This window comes from Falco cherrug, chromosome 4 (genome assembly GCF_023634085.1).
Source record: "Falco cherrug isolate bFalChe1 chromosome 4, bFalChe1.pri, whole genome shotgun sequence".
NCBI classification, from domain to species: Eukaryota; Metazoa; Chordata; class Aves; order Falconiformes; family Falconidae; genus Falco; species Falco cherrug.
In genome coordinates, this window is record NC_073700.1 from 106,301,478 (window position 1) to 106,323,650 (window position 22,173).

Here is a 22,173-nt window from a genome sequence, read left to right on the forward strand (position 1 = left end):
CAGAAAGCTGATGAAGCACATGAATAAGAAACAAAGCAAGGAAAAGCTAAAAAAAGCCAACAAAATCAAAGGCATGTGTAAAGGCAATGGAACATCTGATGTAGAAGGTTCTTGCTTTCCTATGCTAGGCCCCTACATCCCTGCTGCTAAGGAGATGGAGGACAGGCATGGGTTTACATGTGAGGGGACCACTGTCCAGCAGGTGACCCACTGCAGCCATTTACCCACTGACCATTCTCTCTGCCCACAATGGGTGCACTCAAGTGGCTTGAGTACTCAGACGATTTGCCTCAGCCTGCTCCATTGGTACCTCCAATTAGACGGATTTCATCACCAAAATGGGATCTTTATATGAGGAAGCAACAGAGAGTCAGACACCTGACACCCTACTCGAGGCAGACTGATTTCAGTACAGGCTGCTATGTATAAAGCCGCATTTCTATGTCTCATTCCTTAGAATTCATGACTCGCACAGGTTCATCTCTAAGTTCAGGTGCTCTCTAACCCATCACTAAATGCAAATTACCTGTCTGGATTCCCAGCTGGCCAGTTCGGGAACTAGACAACATGAAATCCTGATCCCAAATGGGAGAATTCTGGCTGTACACTTCTTCTTCCAGCATCGACAGAAACCTAGGCACAAAACCAGGTGAAATTTTAACTTAATAGGATCGCTCAAAACAGGTTATTTTTCAGATTAAGCATTTGCAACTTGTTTTAATTTGAAAATATTTACTGATTCAGTAGGAAAATGCTGTTGGCAATTTCCTTTAAAAAAAAACAAAACACAGTAGAGTGGGTTTACCTATGAAATTTTATCTCTGATTATAAGCAGTATCTTATTTGAAAATGCAGAAACAGTTACAAACTACTTTTACAGAACAAACCTCTGCACTAGTAAGAAAGCTGAGTTGACAGATGCCAAGGTACTCATGTTATACAATGACAAATGAAAAAATATGTCTATTTTGATCAACCAGTGTTTTGCAGATGCACTTGCTTTCTGCCTCTTACAGATTTACAAAATCCCAGTGTTAATTATTAACAACACACTTAGGCAGATATTTTCATTCCTTGAAGTGTCCTACTGTAACACTGAACTGCATGTTTGTGCTTGCCTAACAACATTTTTAATCTTACTTTGGTACACTTACAGAAACAGCATGATTTTAAACCTCTCTTGCTAGTATCAGATATGAAAGAAATTCCACAAATCAGACTATCCAGCACGCTTGCCTTCACAGGGGTAATACATCAATTCCCTCTTAGAAGCAAGATAGCTGCTTATCCGATGTTGCACAAAAGCTGTTTTCAGACCAGAAGTTGACACAGCACATTTTTACCCTCTGGAGTCATCTGTATGTATAGAAACCAGCCAGCTGAAACCAACAGGACTGTTGAGTAAGACTTTCTTGCACAGGATAAGGATTTTCAGGATCAAGTCCTACTCTTGTATTTTATATATAGGGCATTTATAGCTAAGCACAGCACTGTGTAGTGTTTGCTGCTATCTGCACAGCTGATAACAGCTATAACATTTGTGACAGCTACTTGCCCACCTGTGATGGAGCAGAAGCACAAATTAAACTTCAGCCAAGGCTACTTGGCTACATCTACAGGCAGCACAGAGGCTCTGTGTTCAGACCCCGTGCAACTGTTTGCTAGGTACCTACAGACATAACCTGTGGGTGCTGCCTTTGCCCAGGAAGGAGCAGCTGGAGCAGCCGGGAGCCCTGCACTGATGCCAGGCACCGTCCGTGCTCTGAGCCGCAGCTCCTCTGCAGCGTTCACCCTGTGTAACACCAGCAGAGAGACAAATGCTTCAGACAAGCACAGCCCATAAAAGATTTAAAGGTTTTTCATATTTCCCACAGATCATCAGCAAACAGTGCTTGTCTGTCTTTTTTTTTTCCCCAGCAGAATATTAAAAGGAACTTCAGCGAATAATAATGCTTTTCAAATTACTTATTGAGGCTGTAAAAAGCAGGGGAATCAGGGGGGCATATGCACACCTCCTTCCCCCCCACACCTGCTCCTCGTATCAACGCGGTGTTAAATCCTTTTTTTATACCTCTTTCAAGGCCAGATCATGATCCTATTCCCAGATATACACAAACATTCCTGTACCCATAACAGTCTACCCCAGAGAGAGTTTAAATTCTTCAGAGTGGTAAAAGGCACTATTAATAATAGTAGGAGGGACAAATCCTGGCTCTACCCAACTTTGGAAAGCTCTTGTTTTTCATTCCCCTGAGCACTAACCCAACCCTAGCCCCAGGCAGTGGCTTGCATACCAAAAGTGCCACCAGCTCTCTTGTAGGTTCTGTGTTGTTTGAAGGGACAGACTTTTAAAATACGGGTTAGAGAGCCAAGCCACCCTGACAAAATAAAAGATATTTTTGAAGTGATACACTATTTTAATGGGAAGCAAGTAAGATGAATAAAGCTTTTTATAAAGCAAAGCCCTAGGACAATGCAAAGCAAGTGGTTGTGTACATACGATACATTAGTTCAAGCTATGCCAGAAAAGAAAGCTGTAGTATCTACTTGTTGCTGAATAAAAGGAGAAATCCTTTTAAGCTACAGGTAATTTTTCCATTTCCATGCCAAAGTGGCATACTACTAGTTAACCCTGAATGCAGGCACGTTGTGACCCCTTACTTGGGAAAATGGGTGAGGATTAGTGTTCGTTTCTCCTGAGGAAGCTTGTCTTTTTCTTGCCTGGCCTGCTCCAGCAGTTGCCGTCTCATTACAGTAAAAACAGAGCGAAGCAATGTCCTACCGAAAACCTGTGTGGTTTCATACCGAGGTAGACTGTCACAGAACTGAGGGACATTGCAATAACAAAGCCATCTGTAAAGGGAAAAAAAGCCAGATAATTATCACCATCTAACATTTGAATTAATGCAATAAACCCACTACCCACATCATTTATAACGCGGCTGAGCCTATATGACCATATAAATCAGTTCCACATCAAGTCTGGACAGAGTTAAGCAGCATTTATATTGCTCAGTTTTTTAAAGAAATGACAGCCAAGTACTTTTAAGTCTCCATATATTCTTTTTCTCTGCGGTCTAGTTTCCACAAAGCACTCTTGTTCCAGACAATAATAATTGATCACATAAAATTCACGTTGATGTCAGGGATTCTCACCACAGCTCATTCATTCAGCCACCCAGGTCTCCTGTGTGCGGCTCCAAAGACCCTTATTAGCCTGGGCCATTTTCCCCTCTTTAAACTTCTACATTTCCCCACATAGACACAAAAGGGGTAACACATGTAACTAGCTCCATCCCAATCTGACTGGGCTCCCATCCTGGTCTCCCACCAGCTGGCTTCTTCCCATTACACCCTGACTTGATACTCTTTCATTTAGCAGTAACTCCCTCCATAAAGAATTCCACATTAAGGTGTGCATGTGATAATGCAGCATGTTGTGTTCCTCTCCTTGGAAAAGGGATCATGGTACTGAAGAGGTAAATCAGACATACACTGACCGTGTAGGTCACAACACCTGTTAAATTTATAAACATGATTTGGGTATCTGTGTGTAAGTGAACAATCAATGGTATGTGCAGATTTAGCAGAATCAGACAACAACTGTTTATGTTATGAAAGCTCCAACAACGAAAATATTGTGCACTGGATGCAAACAGACTGTGCTGGATCCTGCATAGATTTTCTCATCCAGATCCAAAGTACAGCCTGTCTCAAAATGCTCTCCCAAACTCTGGTGTCTCAATCCTTGCAAAGGCAAGAGATGCAAAAGAGTTGTGAGATACAGTTACTCGCAGAGCCCTACTCCCCGTTCTTGGCTGATAAGGCACACCTTTCAAAATACAAGGATGCCTGCGAAACTGATACAGTTTCACTCCAATCATCTGGTTTTCAAATTGAATTGGTGACTGCAAGAAGCCAGGAGGTGCACAGCAGCTTCCTCAGCATCCCAAGCAGTGCCTTGAACACCACCAGGGAGGGGTGAAGCTCACAATGACAGATGAGATTGGATGGCGAGAGGCAGCGCTTTGGGTCAGAGGGAACCTTAGGGACTGCGGGCAGGAAGGTTTGAGAAACCACAAGTGACAAAATGATTAACAACAAAAGTCACCAACCAGAGCCAATGCTAGCTATTGATTCCTAATAAAAGCTGACTCCAACCAACCCTGGCCGACATCTGTATCACTAACAAATGGAGGTCAAAGACCCACCGAACATGGTCTTAGGAACCCCAAGGATTATCAATAACTGTCCTTTACAACAGGTAGAGTTATCTGAGGTGACAGGTCATCTGAGAGCATCCCAGTCGGACACAGACACAGCGCAGTCTGCAGTCATCAGCCACAGTCTCAGCTCACACCAGGGTTTGCTGTTCTCCTTCATGGAACTGAGATTTGCTAGAGAAAAGGCCACCAGGAAAGTGAGCAGAAGGCGATGCTCATCCTCAGCCAGGAAAAGTGTCCCTGGCAGGTCCTGGGAACAGGCTGCTGACAAGGGACCTTAGCTAACTGCTGCCTGTGCTCACAGACGGCATGTTAACTGTTGCCTGCACTGGCAGGAACCTTAACTGCTGTCGTCGTGCTAACTGAAAAAGGCGCTGCACTATTGTTACGAGAAAAGCAAAATCAAAAAAGACACAGGTTTTTGTCCTAGCTCTTCTTCCCCCAGTCACTGATTTATTCCTTTGAATTGTGACAACATATTAAAACGTCACAACAAGAACTATCATTTTAAGGAACCTAATAATATCTATTCCCCATTTAGCTTTTTAGCACTTACAAAATTATTTTGATTTTTCAAATCTTCCATGATTTGGTTTCAAACTGTGATGCTTTACAATGCTTATTTTCATTCTTTTTTTTTTTTAAGTTGAATAACAAATTACCTAAATTTTTAGTACATGAAATAAGGATCTTAGATGATGCTCAAATCTTAAGACTGAGAGCAACTTTGCAAACACAGGACTTGCAAAAGCATTGTTAGATACAGATATTTTCCTGTTCTTCACTGATAAAGCACACCTCTCAAGACACAAGGACGCATGTGAAACTCTTGACGTAGCATCACTAAAATCCCCAGGTCCTCACATAAACTCCACGACTGCAAAAATTCCCATGGTGGTGCACCTCTGGTGTACAGTTCCTGCTGTATTCCTGAAGCGTGTACATGCCATATTGGCAAGCAAGACTTGTAACAAGCAAAAGCAGCATTACCTGGTATAATTCACTTTATACCCCGCAATATCATCATTAGGTGATCTTAGTCTTCGCTGAGAAGGTGTCTCCAGGTGCCAGTAGTTAATGCGGTTCAGAAACATTTTTGCCAGTTCCACTATCGTTTGCCTTTCCTTTGAGGGTAAGTGGCTAAATTTGTACTGCACGAAATTATTCACACCCTTAAAACAGAAGAAAATTATGTTTAATTATTTAGCCATAATTTTTGTAGGAGCGTCCTCAAACATTCCTCACTTTACATTTATTAACCCTGAACTTGCACTACCAGGAAAGAAAACAAATACCGGAGACCATAAACTCCTGCCTCAGCTACTCATGTAGTGCCACAAGCTGCATCCCCTGTACACAGCAGCAGGTACATCCAGATGTTTTTATTCTATTCACTTCCATCAGCTGACTTCAAGGGAGAGAAGGAAAATTCTCTTTCCTTGCTTCTCAAAGTAAAACATTTTGTCAGGGAACAGAGGAAGATCCAGTAAGTTTTCTTCTATATGCTCACATATGCACAATTTTGCTGGTAACCATGCTGCATGATTTATTTCCTCTGTAAATCAAGTATCACCTATAAACCTCTCCAGCTACTTTGCAACAGTAGAGCTGGGCTTGTGGACTTCTAGTTAAGTTTGCATTGACACATCATATTATTTCTTCAAGAAGTGCCAGTATTTCACAAGTATATCCCCTCATTGCACTTCATACACTGTCCACTTCAAAAAAAAAACCACAATCAATGATAGTTAAAATGTGTGACTAAAAGTGCTGCAACATATATATGTATTATAAATCAATTATAATAGGGCTGATCAGCAAATAATTTTGTGTGATTGAGCTGTTGAACAGCTAAAACCAGAATTTTAAATATTGATTTATTTTAAGGGAAAATTATTTCAAAATAAACTGTATAAAGAATTACCCTTTCATCTCTATGCTTCCCTTTCTTAACGAAATTGAAACATGACAAAAGAGTATACTGCACAAAACCTTTTTATAAAGTATATTTTAAGGACTAGGAGTGTGTGGAGATTACAAACACTTATTCTTTGTTTATATTCAAACCAAAGGAGAACTTAAGGTGAAGACTTCCCAGAAACTCAGCAATAAAGTGTTTTGATTTTCCTAAATTACCAGTGAGAGTCACAAGGAAATAATTACTACACGTGACAGTCTTCACATTTAAAATACTCTTTGTAACAATAGAGCACCCATTCATCTACCGATGGCAAAACACTGAGCTCCTGTTTCAGTGAGGTATGTGAGCCCCTGCAGTGTCTCACTGGAGCTAATGGGTCCGCTTGCATGCCAAAAGTGCATTCTCAGGAGCTTACTTAACCAAAATCTGAATTTGTCATATGTTCTTTATCCACTGAGTTAGAAAAGCCTCTGTTATTCTTTGGGTTTGGCTTTTGTTTTTGTTGTGTAACCTTTGAAAGAGAAGCCTATGATCTCACTGAATTGGATTGTAACATTTTCATTGATTTACAGAAGACAAGTGTCATTTTGATACCGGATTTCAAAACTTCAACAGCATTTTTTCATCACTCGAAACAAAGAAATATTAGAACTGCCACACATAAAACTAGTATTTTAAGTTCATTTCCTAAAACCACAAAAAAGTTGGTTTCATTAAAGCATAAGATGAATGATGAGGAAAGTCAAATAATGTAACTATTGTACCAACACTAAAGGAGAAGCAGCAGCAGCAGCCTCCTCCCGTCCTCTGCTTTGTCCCAAGTAACACACAGAAACGATCTGCAAACTGCCTCAAGTGCCATGTTTTCAAAACCAGCATCTAGCTACATTTACAACAACAAAAACCCAAACCACCAAAACCCAGAACAAACAAACAAAATCCAAAGAACCCCACCAAATCAAAAAAAAAACCAGCACAGGAACCAAACCCACATTTTGACTGTTTACCTGTTCAATGCTAGGTTTCTCAAATGGGGGACTTTCCAAAGATCCTTCTACTACAGGTTTTCCCATCTGTAAAATGCACTTCCTCAAAAGCTGTTGAGAATATACAATTTTTTTCAAAATTAGCGTATTTGCATACATAGAGTCAATGGAAGTCACAGGTGCGCAACACACTGCAGTGCTGAAAAATCTCCTGGCTATATACCTGCTTGCTTCATCATCTAAATTTATAGCTACTAAACTTCACTGTGAATTCATCTTCTTTGAAATGCATGTAAGAGGCTTCTCTGAACGAATGTAGGCAGCAAAGTTAGCATTTATGTCAACTGAGTTTCCCTGACGTGCGAGTGAAGAGGGGAAGCCCTGCAGGCTGTGCAGTTTATAGATGGGACTCACGGTCAGCTCCTCAATCATCTGGATGACTTTTGGAGTAAGATGTGGTACATCGCAAGTCCCAGAAATTCCAGCCCACAGTTAGTCACTAGAGCATCACACTCGAGAAAAAGTCTCACCAAATAAAGTCAATACATGCGTGAAAGGCACTGAAATTGGCTATGTGAGAGAGAGTGAAGATACTACACAAGCTCAGCTTACTTTGAACAGGTAGAAATAAACTTGCTTGGTGTCTGCATCTTCCTCTTTGTGGACACAGGTGAACAGATACTCCACATCCAATACAATCCCAAGGAGCCTATTCATTTCTTCTTCAGACACGTTCTCCAGGTGAGAAACATGAGCAGCTAAATGAAATAGAAATCCAAACCTGTACAAAGCCTACTGAGAGAACCAATACCACAAATATTCCCCAGGATAACTCAAACTGAGCCATAATGGTAAAGGCACTGATCCTGTTACAACACATCTTATCAGAGGTAATTGAAATATGTGTCACATCGGAGCAATTTGTAAAGGTCGCCCAGTGCTGGTAATTCCCACCGCAGAGGAACAACAGCTGGTTGGAATCACAGCATCTGTTAACACTTAAAACAGACCACACGAGTCCTGTTTGTATTAATACATGTTGCAATATATAAATAACTACACACATTTTTGTCCCAAGAGGTATGCTTTTGAGACAAGGTTTCTTCACTAAAGAAAATAAATCCGTAATACCTATAAATTAGCTAATCCATGTGTTGATGCAAGTAGCTTCTTATCCTGTGAAGAGTTAAATAATTTTTTAAAAAAATCAGCTCCACTAATAGGTTTTTTGTTTTAAACTGGATGTTACTGGCTAAGTTTCTTACTTCCATATTATGTAAGGTCAAGCTACGCTTTGCGCATGTTGTATTAACAAAGCCTTTGCAGATTGTACATGCTCATTTGTTCAGAAGTTTACAGAAAAGCATCTTTCATCATATCATAATTTCCAAGTGACAAACTCCCTTTTATCATCTCCGAAGGTAAATACAGTTCCACATCTGTAATTTTAAAAAACCTGAGGTTTGCCGGCATGAAGCAGGACATTCGTTTCAAGCTGGTTTGAATAAGTGGCCCGAGGAAGAGAGAATGCAATTTAAAACACAAAGTCAATTCCCAGAAAGAAGATACTTGCATTACAAAAAGCAATGATCTTCACTGACTCCAGACCATTGCATACGGTATGCATATCCTTTCCCCCCGAAAGGACAAGAAAATATCCTTTAAAAGAAAAGGAGAATGATATAAGAGGTTGGGCATATTTGTTTTTCTAAGCTTTAATTATTTTTACCAATATTTACTTCTTAGATTAATAATTATGTTATCTTAGATATGCCAGTGCGATTAGGACTGTTAAGAAATTTCAACATCAGTCTGATTCCTTAGTGGGGGAAGAAGTGAGGAGAAATAACACTTGACTTGAAAATTATCATATTTATTGGCCACTCAGCAAAGATGGTTTGTTTTGTTTTGTGAAGTTGAGTCTGACACCTGCTAAAACATTTAAATTCAATAAATTCATGCAGCTTCAAGTAAAAAGGGTGCCACAGCTCAGAACATTAAAAAAGGTAACAGCAATCATTTCCACTTAAATGAACATTTATAATACACTATCTTAAGTTCCAAACATATACTCATAAATGAAAGGGGGATGCCCACCATGAGCTTTCTTTAAGGACAAATATTCAGCATTCTGGCCAGAATAAAACAATTTAATTTCTGTCCTTGAGCTAGATACGAAGGTTTAATATTCCCAGCTGTCTGTTCTGATCTTGTAAAATAAACGCCCTCCTAGATGAGCACTGCACTAGAAACTGATAACTTACTAAAGAAACCTTGGACTCAACTAACAAATCAATAAAACATCAGCATAAGAAGCCATTTCCACACAGTTTCCAGAACAATACTGCAAGTTACCTTGACTACTTAGTGGCCCTACTTAAACGTTTTATTAAACTAGAGAATTATTACCCACACAGTCAGTCTAAAAGTAACATAAATGTATTACCAGCATGTATTTGCCACTGGTTACCATTTACTGTAGTTACAAATATACATCAGCCCAACAAAATATCTTTCTTCAGATGTTCACAGCCCATTCCCTAATTCTTGTGGCCATTAGTAAACCTTGTATTAGCATCAAAGCTTTAGTACACTGACAACAAATACTGCCTTACTCTTTGACTAGAGTTACACAGTCCCATTCATCTGCATTGCCTCACTGGTACACCCTCCTTCAGCTGCTGTTATGCTTGCAAAAAAAAATATTTAAAAAATAAATTAAGAAAAGCAAATTAAACCCCCACAACTATAGGCTGCTACAGCATGCAGAAAATGAAAGTAAGCAGAAAGAGCAAGGCCAACGCAATGGTATGATGACCTGAAAGAAAGCAAATTAACTACTTTAGTTGTGCAACTTCAATAAGCCAGTACTTGACTGCATGAATTAAAAGCAGTGAGAAAATAGACTGAGAAATGTGTCCACAGTCTATCTCAAAATCAGCATGTACACAGAAACACTGATAACGTATACAGGACAGGCAAACCAAGAAATACCCAAACACGCTACATGAAGGTGCATAGCAGGAACTGAAGACAGTGTTGGGGAAAAAAAGGCAGACTTAGTGTGTATATAGTGTACTAACACATCAATTAACTAGTTTTAAAAGTGACTCAAGACTGAAAATCTTTACCAACATGAAAATGCACCCTGTAACACAGGAGAAACCAATAAAATATAAAACAGAAAAGAGCCTCTGACTAGATAACATCTGGTATTGAGGCTGGTGGAGAATGAATTCTCCCAGCACACAATTCAGTCTCCACTTCATAGTGTCACGGTAGTGACCCAATACATTGCCCAAATAAAAGAAACATTCATTAAAAACCCAGCACTGAGCCAAGCTTTGGGCCTGAGCCACAAACAGAATATAAGCTGTAGGTAAGCAGACAGAAATAACCCCAATATGGTAATACGCACCACCAGAAAGATTGATGTACCAAAAACTGCACTGGCTTGAAAATCGAACCATACCCCCAAAAAGAGATGTCTCCTAGACTAACGTCTAGGATTACCTTTGAAGAAAATAATAAATAAATTTAGAAAAGGCAACAAACCCCAATATCCTACGTTTTACATCACATGTGGCTGTAACCAGTACAGGAATTTCTATGTATCGCTCTTTCAATAGCTCTTTGAGGAAGAAAAAATGCAGCACAGATAATCTGAAGCCTACATACCTTGTGGTTGGTCTGGTTTTAAAGGCATTCAGCAGGAACACGCTAATTTAGAGGAGATGAATAGTAAAATTATCTTGGAAAACACTGCTGACAGACATATTTTGCCAGTAGTATAAGGAAGCACACAACAACTCACTTCAGTTATTTCAAATAAAACGTCATCCTCATTAGCTGCAGTCAGAAGAATAAGAAACCTTACCTTTTCTAGAAACAGCAATAAATAAAAATAAAGTTTGTTCCAAAAGGTACATTTCACTGGTACTGGTTTTACAGTACTGGTTTTCCCTGTCTCCCTAGCTAATGAGCTATTTAAGAATTTTTAATAGACTAGAAACAGCCTCAGCCTTTAGAAGAGCTCAGGTTTTGTACAAAATACATAGCATCCACAAATTCTGCTGAAGAACTGAGAATTGACTTAAAAATAAATAAATAAATAAACAAATAAATAAATAAAAACTTTCTTCAAAGGCCAGGAATGAAAGGGGCGGGTAACACAAGCTACCCTAACTGCATAACCAAAAGCAGCACAGAGAAGATGCATGATGAAAAGTGGAAACTAAGTTGGCTAAAGCGACCAAACTTCCTGTGATACTATGCATTTGTTAATCTTCTCTTGCAAGCAAACTCAAGAGATCTGGGATATCAAGAAATGAAAGAAATCTGCTGAGAAGCCCAGATATAGATCAAGTGTAACGACAGCATAACAAGAAAAAAGAGCAGAAACAGAAAGAAATCCCAATGGAAAAAAAAAAAAGTTTTCCACACAAAGTACAATATTATTTTTTAAAAGTAAAAAATAAATGACCCATTGTGAAGATTTTAGATTTCCTCTCTCTTATGTCACTGTCCTAAGTTTTAGCCATCCACAAAAATTAAATAGCAACTGCCTCTTATGTATTATTTCTGAACCTTATTTTAGCTCAATTTTTATGCAGTATTCACTAATATATACAGAAAGAGCCATCAGCTTTAATTTTGGATAAGCCCAAATTCTTAAAAAAAAAAAAAAAAAAAAAAGGATTCACCACTCTTTTTCAAGCTATGAGGGTAACAAGCCATTATTTAATATTAGTCTGAAAAAAAGACAAGCCAAACCAAAATGCCACAACAGTATTTGACAGTGGATTTTGAGCAGTTGCTTCCAAGCTACACAACCCGCCTGCACAGTTACTTAAGACAACGCTAAGATGTAGAAGCCCAGTATTATTTTCTGTGACGTGGAAGAGGCGCAGTTCTTTTTGTAGGTAAGAGTACCTGCTTTGGCAATGTTCAAGAATATTTCATAGTTTATTCTATAGTAAGAAAATGCAATACAGCCTACAGGAGATAATTATTCCCGTTGTAACTAAGGCAGCTTACAGGTAAAACAATGTGAGGTTAATGCATGTTACGCAAAGTATTAAAATAGTTCTGGGTAGCTTAAAAGTGCTTTTGCATTTTAACAGCTTAGAGTGTCTGGGTTGTTAGAAGTACCTTAGTTCAATTTCTTCAAAACTCATTTTTAGGATATTTCTGACAGATTTTAACCAATGTTATTGACATTTATGGCCGATCGTAACCCCCTTTTCTAGGTCTTGGCATGGCATCCTGGCTTGGGTCTCGCAAGAGCGGAGATGGCTGGGTACGGGCACGTGGAGCGGAGGGAAAGGCAGGATCTTACCCAGTGTGTGGCTGCAGCTGCGGCAAGGCTCGGCAAGGCTGACCGCTGCCTGCTGCAGCTCTGCCCGCGGCGGCGTGGGAGGCGGGTTGGGGTTCTTCCAGCCATTGCATTTACAGGACTCCTCAGCCTGAAATCAAAGCAATGGGATATCGATCAACACCGTAAAACGTAGGAATGTGATGAAACTGCATTATTTCAAAAGCAATATAAAGTAGCATTATTAATGAGTTGGGGTTTTTTTGGTTCGTTTGGCTGTTTGAGGCAGGGAGGTGGGGGGGGTGTCAGGATGTTTTGTTGTTGTGGCTTTGGGGTTTTTTACTTTTTTTATCTACCACTTTATTTTCTAGAAATAACCAGATGTAAAACAGTACCCCAGAGCGATTAACACAGCTCTGGTAAGCAGACCGCGATTGGAAAAATACAGACACAAACTCTGCCTAATTCCTTTACAGAAAGCCCCGCTCCAGTGAAAGAAGTATTCAAACATTTACTGGTAATATCAGCATGTACAGATCTTGCCACCGAGATCGTTTTAATGATTTAAACGCAAACAGGTTATCTATCAGGCAGCACGTTTATCACTGCCTTTTCAGCTATACCAGCAACAAGAAATCAGGCAACTAAAACCAAGCCCGTGACAATCCAAGCAGGGTTCACTAAATACTGAAATGAGGGAACAATGACCGCACTCCTGGAGAACGCTGCCTACAGCAAGGCTCGGCCACAAAACCGACAGATGCCCAAGACAGGGACACCACCAATGCAACCTGCTGCTTACCCTAGAAAGCTTACTTACACTCACTGAGTGCACAACACCCCGACAGAGTGCAGCTGAAACGAGTGACCGTGGAGGGAGAGGTTGTCACCTTGGTAAATGTGCCTCAACCATTCAGAAGTTCAAAGTACCCATTCTAGTTACCTAAAGAGCAGTGGTATAGGAGGGGATTTTCCTCTGCATATCCAAAAGATCTTAGTTATTTTGATGGTAAAGTACTTCTAACATCATTTGTACTCCTATTTGAAGATCTAATTGGAAGGAAAGCATGCTATTCTGCTGTTCAGAGATATCTGTGCACTGGGCCATTATAAGATACTCATGAATTTGCACTGCCAAGACCTCGGTGAGGAAAGTATGCCAACTGCTGCATAATATTTATGACTGAAACAACCTTAGTAGGAAAAACTGTGATGTCAATATATCCAGCACTAATGTGTCATTTTTCAGAACTGATTCTGAACACGTTTAATGCAATCTATTTCAGGAACCTATTTCATTTTCCTTTTATGTTTCCAAATCCCACCTTAACCTAAGATAGAAGCACCCAGGAGAAGCAGAAAGGACTGCAACTTGACAGCTCTTAAGACTGACAGCTTTGTAGATTGATGGTAAATTGTTCTTCCGAACTAATTTCAATATTCAGCAACCTGAGCATCCAGAAAACTGCTGCTTGCAGTTTGCTGAGCACCACATGATGGTTTTACCATCTCCAATGTTTAAGTAGCTATCCAGCTGGGCTCCTGGCCCCAGGTACCATGGCCTCTGCCTGTGCCCAGGGTGGTCTGGCAGGTACCAAGGGCTGTGAGTGGAATTTTCAGCAGCCAGAGCCACCAGGACGACTCAGAAATCCACCTGCAAGTGCCCAGCAAAACCACTTACACGTATTTCCCCTGGAAAGGGGACAATGTGCATCACCTGAACCCCCTGGCTCTCCAAACCCACTGTGTGGGTGCAGACTGCCTGCTACCCCACCTATTTATAATGTGGCATCACAGAGGTTTCAGTATGAAATGGGGGGAGATTAAAACAATATTTTTTAAAAGTCTCATAAAATGCAATCTGGATGGACTTTGGTAAATGTTATGTTATTTTTCTATTACGTTTTCTATGAGTAATATGATTGGTAGAGAAGTGAAGAAGGCCCAAAGTTATTTTAGAGCAGAAATCACCTCTCACAGTTTCACAAGCATTGAGCCAGTTTTACTTTTGTTTGTTATCCAGACCTACAAGACCTCTTCAAGTTTAATGGCTAGACGGAGAGATCAATGACTGAGTGATACCTGCAAAGCAAGGATTGCCCTGGTGCCAGGACTTTGGACATCTGTGAGATGATGTGAAACCCCACTTGCAATTAGCGTCTTGAGTTAGACAAAACCAATGCCAGATAAGCTATCCACATTTGCTTTGTGGGAGAGGCAACATTGCCACGAAAATTTCTGCAGTTAAGGCAAGGATAGAGAAACTACCACAGGAAAAGCTGCCAGAAAATGAGATTATTGCCAAAGAAAATTCAAGAGACAATCATAAAGAAGTTCTAAAAAAACCAAAACATATTGATTGAATATTATTTTAGGGAAGTAAGATTTGATCCTTCTCGTGCAGCTGTCCAGACAAATGCTCAGCAGTGTAAATCACTGACATAATATCATGCTTATTATTAACTGCCTTAAATCATACTGCATTGAAACATGTCCAAAAAAATCCCCCTCAAACTAGGCACATTCTGAGGTATTTTTTTTTCCTACAAGTGGAAGCAGTATTTCACAGAAGCTCACCACACAGTGTTTACTATCAAGCCTAAAAACTATAAACAGTGAGTAACTACACAAACTTTAGTGTCACACAATAATTAACAGCCAAGATGCAAACAAACAGATGTACGAATCGTGATAACAGCTCAGTTAAACTGCCAAAAATAAATATCAACCCACCCACAGACAAATGAAAACAGCATGTTCAACGGCAGATTTCTTCTGCCCTCGGTAGTATTTCCTCACCACATCTTTTTGAAGCAGCTGTTATTTTGTAGTGTTCAAATTATTCCAGAGACCTGTCTCAAACAGCTACTAGGGTGGGGGTTTTTTGTTAATCTAAGAAACACCAGAATCAGCATAAATGTTCTGTTAACCAAGGGGAAACACAACCCAAAAAGGTCCTCTTTAAAACCAAGCTTTCATTGTAAATGTTGACAGTGCAAGTATTTTGCAGTGAATACGCAATGTGCATTCCTCAGTGGCTTAAACTGCTGAGTTGTTTTAAGTCTTCTACAGCGTTTTGTTCATTCAATCCTTTCTCTGACTATCTTCAGCTTTTTTCTTTTTCTCTTTTTTTAAATGTCACTCATCTGCTTTTCATTAGAAAATAACGTATGACTTCACCTCTGCAAAAATTTAATTTAAGATCAAAACAGTTTCGAGGGGAGGAAGGAAAAGAACCATTTGAACTAGTACATCCAGTCCTTGGAGCCCCGTTTTCTGGGACATCTGCAGAGTTTTGATAAAGCCACTGGAGAAAGATGGAGACTTCTGCCTTACTGAAGCCGGCAAAGAAATGATTGTCATCTTTGCAGGCCTGGGGATGCACCTACCTTCATTGGCGCTTTTTAATAAAATCGGATGAGTGCAATATAATAAAACACAACAATTGCACACCGTTGTCTGCCCCCTATCCCCACCCAAAAAAAAAAAACCCCACCAAAAACACACCACCAAAACAAAACAAAAGACTGGGGAAATTATGTACATTCTGCACTGTACAATATAATTTCAATCATTTCTTTGATCCTTTCCATGTTAGGTGGAGTGTTACACTGTGGGAAATCAAACTGTCTGGTAGCTCTGGGCAGTGAAAACTGCAACTCTGGACAAACTAAAGTTACCGTTTCCTTTAAAATACTGAATATATGGATAGCAGGTCAAAAATGGAACTGAAAAAACGTACAGCACATTTTAACACGTGTTGTTAGCTTTTTTATTTAAAAAGGAAGCACCTCAAAGTTAAAATGTTGCACATCTCTGCCCTTGTTAAGTGGGTTTCAGATGTCTAAATAAATAAGATGTCTAAATAAATAAATAAGCAAGAAAAAATGTTACAGTAACTTACGAACCAAAACATTCCTCTCCCTTTCGGATACTGAAAGGAGCCTAGGTGTGCTGGGCTTTCTTTTCCAACTCAAAATCGTACAGGTTGCCCTGTTTGGTAACTGAGATGCAAAGCAGACTCAACAGATTATATATACACAACATTACAGATCCTTCTATTTCCAGCAAGTATAATTACTCTAGAAAAAATATTCTTCCTCCCAACATAAAAGCTGTGTAAAATACCCTATAATTTTTTTCCTGCAAGCAATAATCTCAAACTGAGGCTTTTAACAAAGAAAATCACACAAACTATAACAAATACATTGATTAATTTAAAATACGTATTTTTCCTACTCATATGTCCAGTACCCAGCAACCAGACAGCTAGACACTGCTTGGAGAGCCACTCACACGTACCAGGAAATTAGCTGAGCCATTTACCTTTAACAATAAAAATAATCCATTCAAGTGTTCAGCTCTAAGCATATGTTCTTCATTTACTGATCAATCCAAGTATTTTATACTCTGTATTTTCCTGTTTCATTTACAGAAGAGATGTAGGCTACCACAGAAAGCTTTTACTAATAACAGGGGCCTGATTCCCACCTTGTAAAGTTAATGGTAGTTCCCCCATTTAATTTAAAGGAAGATGCTTTAATTGGGCCTGTAAGACACTGTAAAACACATTCACCCCACTATGAAAATGATCATAAGAAAGCTTTTGATGTCTTGGATGTCTCCTGTACACTTCTGTAGGAAACAACATCAATACGTTCCCAGCTGAGCTTGAAGGAGCTGCGCTCGCACTACACAGAGCCCAGCAGTAACACGGCCACGTCTGCCTCCCGTCAGGGGAAAAAAAAATATTTCATTACAGAAACGGTGGTACATATTTACCCTATGAGCTCTTTTTTATATCTAGGAGCAGGAAAACTCCACAGAGGTCACTCTAGGATGAGAGGTGGGAAGAAGTGCCACTACCATGGGTCAGCAGCTGGTCTAGAGCCTGGGACCCCGATTTTACTTCAACCCGCTCGCTCACCTGCCGCAGGGCCTCGGCCAACTCCTCACCATAAGCCTGCTCACTCTCTGTCCATTTTGTTTATCTAAAGCACAAAGTCTTTCTTCAAGGAGGTATCATGCCCTGCTACTTGCCAAAATGCCTCAGGTTACGTGGTTCTAATTATACTTATAAGCATCCGGGCATTACTCTAAGATACCTATAATGAGAAACAACCAATTTTACAGAAAACTTAGTGTACTAAAATAGTACATATTTCAAGTTGTTTATAAGGAAAACTCCCAGTGAGACTAGAGAGTTGTATTTTTGCACACTGTAAACCAACAGGGGAAAAAAAAGCCAAGGAGACTTCCTCCTACATCTTCATTAAATGTATTTATGTGTGTAAGTCACACAGTGCTGCTTTTATATAAAATGCTGCAAGCTCTCATGCCTAATGCTCAGTTTCACACTAGACAAAACCAAAACGATATATGCAGCCATTCATATCTGCACAGATATAGAAAGTCCCAAATACAAAATCCCTCACAGCATACAGCACTACTGCGCACTTCCAAAAGTCATGAAAACTGTGCCAATTCCTAATATATATCTTAGGATTCAGAACACACTTTCTTACACACACACACACACAAACTTGGACATTTAAGAAGGTTGGGATTTTTTACACAGAAGATCCTGTTCTTTCCCTTCCACCCCAACCTTTTCTCACAGGGGAAAAGGCCAAGCAGAGCAGCTCAACAGCTACAACTCTCCCGTCCCAATTATTTATCAGGAAAAAGAAACAAACCCCACACTTCCCTAGCCTGGCCAGCAGCTCCCTAAACTTCGCTCTCATTCTGTTCAGAATATGTGCACACTGAAGATGTCTTTGCCAGCAGTCTCTGTCAGAGCTTCCCGTGAAGAACAGGGATTGCTGAAGAAGGACCATGAGGTCCTTCCTGGGGACTGAGCACCCTACCCCAGAACAGCCCCTTCCACCCTTTTCTGCTCACCATTTCTGCCATCACCAGTGAGACTCACCCTCTGCACGGCCACTAACCTCTCCAGATTCTTGTATTGCTGCTCTTCATCCCTAGCAAAAACACACTCCCTGCCTCTGCTACTCCCAGCACCTCTGAGGTTAAGTTCCTAACAAATCCCGCGCGCTGAATTTTGCGATTAATTTTACATGGGAGAAGGTAACTGACACTTAAGGATGCCATGACTTATTTTCTGCACTAACTTGTACAGGCCTATGTAGATTTACACAAGATTCACATATGGCCACTACTTGAATTAACACAGATGTCCCCTTCAGAGATGGCGTGAGTTTTCACCTTCTTTCACTCTTCTGCACTCATACACAGAAATGCAAAATAAATGGAAGAGAAATTGCAACCCAAAGTAAGAAAAAATTGGAGGCTACATTCTGCACTGCTACGGTTTCTGGTAAACCACTAAAGTTACAAGCCAAGCGGTGTCGTTTTGGAGCACCTGCCAGTTGTTCAGGAAGAAAAATAATACCTTCTTCCACCCTGTTCCATCCTTCCCCTTTTATCCCACAGGAGAAGCGACTTGCTTAGTTTACAAGGAGCTTCCCGTCTGCCTACTGGCTTCTGTTTCGAGACCTGTAGGAAAGCTGCCTGCCACTGAATTACTGAAGAGAAGTGAAATACCAAAGGAAGGGTTTGCATTTTAACCTGAACACAGAGCAGTGTTTAGTGCTGTGGCTGTGCCTAGATCCTGGCGGGAAAAAGAGGCCCCCCCAGCGACGGGTCCCACTCCTTCCATCGCGGGAGCGCCAATGGGGCATGCACCCGGGGCTCCTCACACAGGAGGGACAGCAAGGACACCCCAGCAGGGCACCGGCAGTGCAAGCTGGCGCCTCATTGTACCCCAGCACTGCAGCCCCCCTCCTCTCCCAAACGGCACCCACCTCCGATCCAGCAAAGCACCTGTGGCAGCGCACAGGTGGGGCTGGCGAGTCCCTGAGAAAGCAAAGGGTTTAGGAGGAGGTGAGGCTGCCTGCGCATCTTCACAGCACAGCTACTACCTGTGCAGGGCAAAGCACCTCAGGAGAAGGCTTCTGCCCTCACAAAAGATCACATGGACATACATCAGGGGGATTAAAAAAAAACCCACAAAAAAACCCCACCACACACCACAGGGAAGGAAAAAAAAAAAAAGCAACTCACACACACGCTCCTAACAGCCTGTGAAAGCCTTACCCATCCCACAACCACTTCATGTATCAGCAGGTCCTGGTAACATTAAAATATGGGGGTGCAAAGGAGATTTAGCACTGGGGGAGCTTCAAACCACGCCACCCAGCCTGCCAGCAGGGCCGCACGTTTCAAGCATGCTAGCTGCTCTTTCAACTTACTGACACTGGTGTAACCTTGCAGTGTACCACGTACGCACCAAAGCCGAAGTGGAGGTGCCTGCATATTTGGAAACAGCTAAGAAACTGAAAAACGTGTGTCTTCCCTCACACGCCAGCATTGCCCCGTGGCTTCAGCGTACAGTTAAAGCTCCTCACACTACCAGAGAGTACTGCGGGGCCATACTGTGATGCTTCCTCACATAGTTTGGCCTTTCCCTTAGCATTTGCCCTTTTGAGGCTCCAGAGTAAGGGAACAGGGAAAATAAGATGCACATTTCTGACAGACTGCTATTTTCAAGGCTGAAAGCGTTACTGGAGGATTTAGCATCAGCACCGCCAGCGTGAACACGGCAGCCCCGCCGTGCACCCAGGGTGGCCCCGCTGCGCCGCACACGCACAGACGGTGCCAGCTGTCACGGGCCCGAGGCACCGCGTTCGTCTGCGGCGAACAGGCGAGTCCGGCCGCTCCCACCAAGAAGAAAACGGCGGGCGGCGGGGCCGTGCTTGCGGAGCGAAGCGCAGGGCGGCTCTCCCGGGCGGAGGGGCGAGCGCCGAAGAGGAGACCCCCGAGGTGCAGGCGCGCCGGTCCGGCCCGGCGCTACGTGACCGCTGGGGACGCAACTTTCGCGAGCCCGGAGGCCGCGCCCCTCCGCCGCCCAGCTGAAGGGGGGCAGCGGTACCAGCTGGGGGCAGCGGCTTTTGCGGCGTCAACAGCTCGGCGCTGCGAGTCCGCCCGGCAGCGCCGGACCCCGAGCGGGGAGCGCTGCCCCGGGCCGTGCTGCCGCCCTCCGGCTGTCCCCGCTCCCTGCCGGCGTGTTTACGCGGTGGGCAGCTGCGGCAGCGCCGCTAAGCCAGCGCTCACGGCCGGCACCGGGAGCCGCCCCGCCCGCCGCCGCCGCCTTCCCGCGGAAGGACGAACGGACGGACCGACGGACGCCGGGGACCGGCACCTCCGCTGCCGCCCGGCGCGGGCAGGAGGCGGGCACTGCCCCCGCGGTCCCGTCCCTGGCGCGCTTGGCGTTTATTTGTGCGACCGACGACCGGAAAGCCGCGGGGGGAGCAGGATGCACCGGCACCGCCGGAGCCGCCACTTCCGCGGGGAGCGCCGGGCTGCAGCCGGGTCACCTCCCCCGCTCGGCGCGGCCCTTCCCCGCCGCCTCCCTCCCTCCCGTCAATCCCCACCCTCCGTGGGCGGGTGGGCGCCCGCGGCCGGGCGGCCAGGTACCTTGCAAGCGGAGTAGACGCCCAGCTTCTCCAGCTTCTTGGCCCGCGGCGCGGCGCGCAGTTGCGCCTTCTTCCCGGCGGTGCGCGCCGAGCCGGGCCCCCCGGGGCTCTCGGCGGCGCTGCGGGCCGGCCCCCCGGCGGCCACCCCCCCGGCGGCCGGGGAGCCCTGCTGCGGCCCGCCGCCGCCCGCCGCCCCGGCCCCGCCGCCGCCAGGCTCCGCCATGCCCGCGGCGCGGCGGCAGCCGCCCGTCCGGCCGGCCGGCGCGGTGCGGTGCGCCCGGCCCTAGACCCTCCCCTTCGCCGCGCCGCCGCCGGCTGCTCCCCGGGGGGGCGGGAGGAGGGACCCGCCGCTCCGCGGGCGGCTCCTGCCCCGCCGGGAGGGGAGCGGCACCCGCCTCCCGCCGCTGCCGTACCGCGGGGGGCGCGCCCGCGTCCCTGCGCGGGGGTGCGCGGGGGCGGGCGGCGCTCTGCGCCCCCGCGGAAGGGGCGGCGGCGGCATCGGCTGCGTGCGGGAGGCGCCGCGGAGCCACCCCGGCCCTCCGGGAGGCGGCGGGGGACGTCGCCCGAGGAAGCGGCGACGTCGCCGGCTGCGCTCACGGCGCGGGGCCCGGGCCGACGGCGGCAGCGCGGAGCGGCCACGCTCCCTCACCGCGCAGAGCCCGGAGCGGCCGCGGCCCCCCCAGCGCCGCTACTTTGTGTGTGGCCGAACCACCGCGCTCCCACACTGCGCGCTCTGCGGCCGCGGTTGGAGGGTTCGTCTCTTCCCCGAGATGGTTTCTCATTCAATATATAAACACCAGCCAGTTTTAAATACAGGGGAATTCGAAAACTCTGCTCAGCTCCTCGTGTCGTGGTCTTGGGGTTGCTGCCGCTTTTTTTTGTTGTTGTTGTTTTGGGGTTTTTTTTCCCCTCGTCCGGGAACAAGCATCGACATCAGGTCAACTTAAGTCTTAAAGAGATTACCTTTTAATTGAATGCTAAATTCAATCCCGCCACAGAAACTGCTCTCTGTGCACAGAAGCAAGCGCTTCGCTTTTCAGGCGGTTATGCTCCGTTGCACGTATGTAAAACCGTGGTTGAGCAGCGAGAAACCACAAATGGCAATTCTGCAGCGGGGCACCGCGGTTGGAAGGGTTGGGACGGAGCCTGGGCGTTTGCGTGGGACCTGCGGCTCTTTGATGTGCAAACCTGAAGCAGCAACATTGGCTTGGAAGGGAACCCCAGCGCAGAAAGG

The 22,173-nt window shown here is 43.9% G+C and overlaps 1 protein-coding gene across 4 annotated transcripts in view; it reads right to left on the minus strand.

The window, feature by feature from the left end:
* Window positions 1–21,765, minus strand: part of KAT2B (lysine acetyltransferase 2B) — a 45,307-nt gene extending 23,542 nt beyond the window's left edge. For 2 of the 4 annotated variants that reach the window (XR_008732140.1, XM_055709702.1), the window contains exons 1-7: window positions 20,941–21,765; window positions 12,469–12,595; window positions 7,743–7,888; window positions 7,152–7,241; window positions 5,214–5,395; window positions 2,662–2,853; window positions 527–633 (exon numbers count right to left, since the gene is read on the minus strand). Coding sequence is in view for 3 of the 4 variants with exons in the window: in XM_055709702.1 (XP_055565677.1) it covers window positions 527–633; window positions 2,662–2,853; window positions 5,214–5,395; window positions 7,152–7,241; window positions 7,743–7,888; window positions 12,469–12,595; window positions 20,941–21,162 (1,066 nt within the window). In the remaining variant the exon portion in view is untranslated. The remainder of the gene's footprint in view (window positions 1–526; window positions 634–2,661; window positions 2,854–5,213; window positions 5,396–7,151; window positions 7,242–7,742; window positions 7,889–12,468; window positions 12,596–20,940) is intronic. The other 2 variants (XM_055709700.1, XM_055709699.1) reach the window with 2 other exon arrangements.
* Window positions 21,766–22,173: the final 408 nt, after the last annotated feature.